The sequence below is a fragment of the Pundamilia nyererei genome, unplaced genomic scaffold, assembly GCF_000239375.1.
Source record: "Pundamilia nyererei isolate P.nyererei 1_Seehausen unplaced genomic scaffold, PunNye1.0 scaffold00080, whole genome shotgun sequence".
In the NCBI taxonomy this organism is placed as follows: Eukaryota; Metazoa; Chordata; class Actinopteri; order Cichliformes; family Cichlidae; genus Pundamilia; species Pundamilia nyererei.
Window position 1 is genome coordinate 1,865,775 of NW_005187481.1, and position 6,228 is coordinate 1,872,002.

Here is a 6,228-nt window from a genome sequence, read left to right on the forward strand (position 1 = left end):
CAAGATGTGTTGCCACAAGAATTTGTTTAGAATTAAGATCATAAGTTCAAGAGCTCCCCTTTTCTTCTAATGCATTTGACTGTGACTTAAAATAGAAGATGACAAAAATGTTCTATAAGGTCTAAAGGGCAACCAAGGCCACAGTTGCCTAGAAATCAGTACAAAGATGGGTCATAAGGAGCAGCCACATAGCCTGACCTTTTCTGAAATAGAAAACAGAAGTACAGAAATAAAATGTAAAGCTTTTTTTTTTAAATAAAGTAACTACATAAATAAAACTGATCACCATTAGAGAAAAAAATAAGGGAAAAATCCCTTCTTAAATCAATATTAAATATCCTGGCATTTAAGAACAGTGATAGACAGCACCACATCCAAAAGTTTGTTTTTTGTTTGTTTGTTGTTGGTTTATTTTTACGAAATGTAGGGTTGCAATGCACAACAACTCACCAAAAGATGACCCCGCCCAAAAAAAGAACAAACAAAATAAGCAAAATTAACGTTAAATAATTCAGTCAAATATTACAGATTAGAACATCTTTATGTAAATTGTGAAAACACACACACACAACACACAATATACTTGCATAATTCCATACACAACATCACATCTCCTGGAGATTTCTTAAGTGCTGGTTTAAAAGAAGATAAACAAAAAGTCCTGAGTTTTTTCAAGCTCACTGCACATTTTTGGTATATCAGAATGTGAAAGTGTGAAACAAATATAAAACATTCTGAAAAAAGGCTTCATTTAGTCACTTTCTTGTGAAAAAAAATGCAAGAGAAAAACTATTTACACATTTACATAGAATAAAGCAGTAAAAATGTGTTTTTAGTTATGTTTAAAGCACATTACATCATATCATCCTCTAAAGAATTTCACCCCGGGCACTGACTTTTGCATAGCACAAGTTCTGGAATTCCATTGAGTAGCCTTTTAGTAGAATCTAGTACAATATTTATTTGAATCATTAAATTAAACATGCATATCCAAGTCTAGTATAATATACTGACTGTCATTGGACCACCAAGTCTGTCTTTATTAAATTTATGATAATATGATCGATTTAAAGAGAAGCAAAAATATAGACTTTCTGCCAAAACATTTTAAATGATTGTCATATGTGACTTCACTTGTAGAATAGTCTATTATGGAGGATTTGGTTTATTAGGTCTTATGACTAGATAGCTGTTATTGTCAAACACCAGAGTTGACTCTCGCTCAGATTGTAAATATGATCTACCAGGCAGTCTGGATGTTAGCAGATTTTGGCTTGAGGTGATCGATGTGGGAATCTGATAAGGGCTGAATCGCACCCATGGTCGAGAGTTGCTGTAACGTTGGTTTCTGGAGTGCGACGAGGTTGCAGTGCAGAATGAAAGGGCTGGTGTGACTGAACCTGGTGCTGCCATGTAGCGGTATGGATATGAGAAAAGTCCTCCATAGGGTGATGGTGAAATCCCCTGCATTAAAAAGTAGAGTTGTTAAGATTTGTAGTACAGATCTTGTCATCCTCCTTTATATAAACAGCTCTGTAAAATTAAACATTATTAACCAGCAACTGAATACATCCGATTTGTTTTGTCTTTAACTCATATTATGGAGGAAATCCAAGGCATTAGGAAAGGAAGTCAGTAAAGGTAATCAATCCAGTCCCATTAAACAACAAGAGGATTGACACCTATGCTTTACTTTACACTGAAAATGACCTGCACACTATAAAGATCTCTAAGCCATTCATAAAGAATTCACAAAGGCTTATAATGAAGTACCACTACTCAAGTAATACATTCCAACTATTGTTTTACTTTATTCAGTAGTTGTTTAATGAAAAACTAGACATTCATTGTTTTTCATATTGTATATATTCATTTAATGCTTTTATATTTTGTTTCCACACATAATACACCAAATAGTGATCAAAGGTTTTTCTGTTTTTTAGTGGAAAATCGGTTTACAAAGAACCTTTGTTTTTTTTAAAATTATAACATGAAGGCTTGTAGGATTGCACAAACAGTAGGACGAAACATGAAGTAAGATCTAAAAGTATGTTCTCCAAATTACAAACAGAGCTTGCTATGAAACATATTGGCACGAAACATATAACTTATTTCAGCTTTACTCGCTGAGAGTTTCTTTAACTGTAAAAATTCTGCAGCTGCCCAGTGTGAAGTCCTTTGTTAGTGCTCAAAGACTTTAAAGATGCTACTGAAGTTAAGTAACTGTTACTGCTGTATACAGCACTTACAATTAAATGAATGGATGAAAATATATTCAATAACTTAATATAGTGAACCTGGGGAAGCGTACCTGAGATGCTAGCATTTGCTGTGACAGTTGACGTTTGAACGGAGCTGAAGAGGTGATGCTTTCAGAAAACAGGCTTCCATTTCTTAATCCATTTATACCAGATGAAGTGGGAAACATATTCTCCATAGCCATATTGGAAAAAAACTCTGGCTTCATTGATAGCTGTCCAGATTGAAATGACAAAGGTGTCCCAAGCCTACTAGAGAATTGGCTGTGTGCACTTGAGAAATCCAAAGTGGGTTGCTGACCAGCACTGAAGGATGATGCGCTCCATGACTGTAACATCATAGGCACGACCCCATCTTTGATTTCACTCATTTGCTCTTCTAAACCCGTACCTATAGAATGTCTATCACGTGAAGCGCTGCTTGATGTTCTTGCTTTTGTTGCATCTTGTTTGTTCTTTCTGAGATCACACTTGTTCCACAGTATCTCTTCACTTCTCAGACTTAAACCCAATGTGTGTTCTCTCCTGGAGCAGCTGCCTTCAGCATTGCAGTCATCTAGTGGATCAATGTCTGAATCACTGACAACGTTGGTCTCGTCTGTGAGGAAAAAAACAAACACTTGAAACATTTTTAACCATGAAGAAAACACTGTCAGACAGTGTGTCATGGAATACTTTGCAGTCAAATTGAATGAGCCATCATATTATTAACCCATGTTCTTTTGAAACACAGTTTAAAATGCTTTGTTAATTTTGCATCAAATAAATATTTTTTTAAAGTAAAAACAAAAGCAGATCCCCAAACTACAAACAGCAATTATTGGCTTGAGAATATGTCATTAAAAGGAAAACACGTACTAAAAACAAAAGAAAAATATATGCAAGCTGTTTCAGTGTAGTGACTATGCAGTAGATCTTAAGTTAGATTATCACTTCATGAACACAGGTCAACAGTGGCTGCCTAATAACATAATGAACTCTAAATGAACCCACCTTGACAAGTTGATGTGGACATCAGAGGGCTGCTTGTTAGTTGTGGGGAATAAAAAGGCTCACTGGTACTGGGCTGCTCATAGGAATCATCAGAATCAGCAAAGTCCTGGTCTGCTTTGCTTTGGTTTCCATTCAGTGAAGAAATGTTTAACTGTTTATTTCTGGGGATCACAAATCGAGATTGCATGAGACCATGCACATATGGCCTAAAGATGTATTCTGTTTTCAAAATGTATACCTCTTTTCACGTCTCCCATTTCCTGTATCTCTGAATCCTTTGGCAAAGGGATTGTTGTCAATTTTTAGTTGTGTAATCTTGATGGAAAAGAAGGAAAGATCTGCAGATTAATCAATCCAAAGTTCATTGTGCAGTGACAAACAGGCACAACAGTAGTACACACTGTATAATCCATGTGAATATTTGTCATTTGTGTATGAGGGGCTAAAGGATGATGTTACCTTTTCATTTTGATAAGCAGTGACAGCGATGAACTCTGTCTCTGGGAAAACATAAGTCCGGAAGGTGCTATAAGGAAGCTTCATTATGTCATTCGCCTTCACAATATGAAATCTGGGTTGGTACTTGTGCATGGAATTCAAAATTGTCTGCAAATTAGAAAAATAGAGTTGGAATTACTGGTATTTGGGTAATTAATTACTACAACTACAACCATAATAAAAGCTTTAAAGCAGTGCACCCAGTCACCCAGCATAACCATGCGTAATGAGGAACAAAAGCAACTTTTCAGTGAGTGTTACTTACAAACCCATGTTTATCGGACATGTTATTGGTGAGTTTGAGTTTATGAAAGGCAACAGGCTTGCTCATCCATTGTTCTCCTTTAGACGGACTATCGGGGTGGATGTACATGCGCTTTGGCATCTCTGGGTCAGCTTTTCCAGCCACCATCCAGCGGGAGTTGTGAAACTTGTAGCGACAGTCGTCGACAGCGACAATGTCCATCAGCAAGATGTACTTGGCTGTATCATTCAGCCCTTCTACTTGCACTTTGAAAGGGGGAAACATCCTCCTGATAGTTAACGAAGAAAAAAAGAAATTGTTGTATATGTCATAATTAACAGTGTTATTTTTGTTTTTCGTCTCTTTTTTCTCATAGAGCTTCTATTTGTCTATGGAGCCCCCCCCCCTTGTGGCATTTTTTAAACTTCCGATCATCAGCAAAACTAGATTATTCGCTGTTTTTCCCCGTTAAAGCGTGAACATAGCATTTGTGCGCGCTTTTACAGGCTATTTACAATAAAGCTACATTTGAAACGACAAAGACACTACACAAATTCTCAGTAGACTACTTAAATGCGCATTGCACTTGCCTTCCTGATTTTGTGATAACCATTTCAGTTCCTATTTTGTGAAATTCACTCCACAAGTTCTTTGATTCCAGCGTAACTTTCGGGTCCTCGTCCAACCATTCTTCTGGCTCAAGTCTCTTCAAGGAACGTTGCTGAACGGCCTCATTTTGGCACCCCAGACCTGCGTGCAGCCCCGCGTCAGGGGGTGCCTGCTCTGACAGAGACTTAGAGAAGGACGCGGCGTCCGGAAAAGTCGGCGCGGCGGGAAAAGAAGGCTGTGCGCTGGTAAGGAAGGCTGACAAGGACAAGGCACCTGGTCCGCGAATTTGGAAAGGATAATAAGCCATGGGAACAATGGCGCCAACTGCATTTCTCAGCACAGCATCCGATCAGAAAAGTCCCAGCCAGCCCGCGCAGGTTGCAGGCGCATGGCGTACATCCAGACAGCAACTCCGATTTTAAAAGTTTAGGAATTGTGTGGCATGATTGGTCTTACGAGGGAATGCAAAATTCCCCACTCTTAAAATACTGAGAAAGAGGTAAGAATCCGCTTGTAAATCGCAAACGGGGAGAGAGCAGCTGTGAACGCTGTGACTGCACAAGCTTGTTGAAAACAACTGGTACCGAGGATGAGAACAGAGGGAGGGAAAGAGACTGTGTTTGCGCTGTCACACGTCTGTTTTCCCTTGCACAAGGTACGCTAACGAGCCAAATATTTTCGACAGGGCTTCGTTACACGTAGCTTACCAATTACCAAACACGCATAATGATAATAACAATAATAATAATGTAAAAATGTTCAAATATTCTATGATATGTCAAAAAAATAAAATAAAATTACAAATCAGCGCGTGTTACTGATAACAGAAATACATCATTTACACAGTTCAGGATGTCTGGAGTCACTTTACCTTCTTGAATAAACTAGTTACGAGACAGGAAAGCTCAAAAGTGGAAGTGTTGCACACACACACACACACACACACACACACACACACACACACACACACACACACACACACACACACACACACACACAAAGAGAGAAACAGATTCCAAACGTGATGTTCAAAAGGTTTAAGTACTGTCTGGTGTGTTTTACTTTATTGAATTTATTGAATCAGCAGTCTTGTCACACCTACAAGCCAGTGGACACTATTTCAGTGATGAGGATGTACACATCCTGGACAGGGAGGAATGCCCTGAGCGGGGATTCGAGGAGGTCATTTATGTGAAAAGGGAAAGACCATCTCTAAATCAAGGAGGGGGGCTAAGGGTACATCTTTCTCCATCTTGCAATGCTGTGATTGCAGTCATTACCCAACTATCTGTGAATGTTACTCATGGCCATTGATCAATGGTCTTTGATCAGTGGTTGTTGATCAATGGTAATGACAATCTGCATATTAATGAAGAAAGAAGATATTTGCTTTCAGTTAAAATTATTTCAAAGGGGTACAAAACCACAGAGGCATGTTCATCTCAAAGAGGTTCACTCTTAAAGAGGTTCACCAACTCTGTCCAGTAAACAAGGTCTTTCCTAATCTTGTGGTTTAGCAGCATGAATTTAGCTTTGTGCAGGTCAAAGAAGGAGAGGGTAATTTGTATACCTGGGGAAGTAAAAAGTGACAGGGACTAGCTAAATGGATCAGAGCAGGTTGAAGTC

The 6,228-nt window shown here is 38.4% G+C and overlaps 1 protein-coding gene across 1 annotated transcript; it reads right to left on the reverse strand.

Annotated features, from left to right (window-relative positions):
* Nucleotides 1-813: 813 nt before the first annotated feature.
* On the reverse strand, nucleotides 814-5,171 carry LOC102212438 (T-box transcription factor TBX3-like). The gene is made up of 7 exons (XM_005737893.1): nucleotides 4,584-5,171; nucleotides 4,015-4,282; nucleotides 3,711-3,857; nucleotides 3,490-3,566; nucleotides 3,252-3,412; nucleotides 2,312-2,856; nucleotides 814-1,464 (listed from the first exon to the last, which is right to left on the reverse strand). Exons 1-7 carry the CDS (start codon nucleotides 4,907-4,909, stop codon nucleotides 1,150-1,152), a joined length of 1,839 nt encoding a protein of 612 aa, XP_005737950.1. The 5' UTR covers nucleotides 4,910-5,171; the 3' UTR covers nucleotides 814-1,149.
* Nucleotides 5,172-6,228: the final 1,057 nt, after the last annotated feature.

Coding starts and splice junctions, on each gene's coding strand:
- LOC102212438 (XM_005737893.1), bottom strand. CDS start 4,909: ATGGCTTATTATCCTTTCCAAATTCGCGGACCAGGTGCCTTGTCCTTG. Junction 3,567..3,710: donor CTGCTTATCAAAATGAAAAG/GTAACATCATCC, acceptor TTTTCCATCAAG/ATTACACAACTAAAAATTGA. Junction 2,857..3,251: donor GTCCACATCAACTTGTCAAG/GTGGGTTCATTT, acceptor TTTTCCTCACAG/ACGAGACCAACGTTGTCAGT.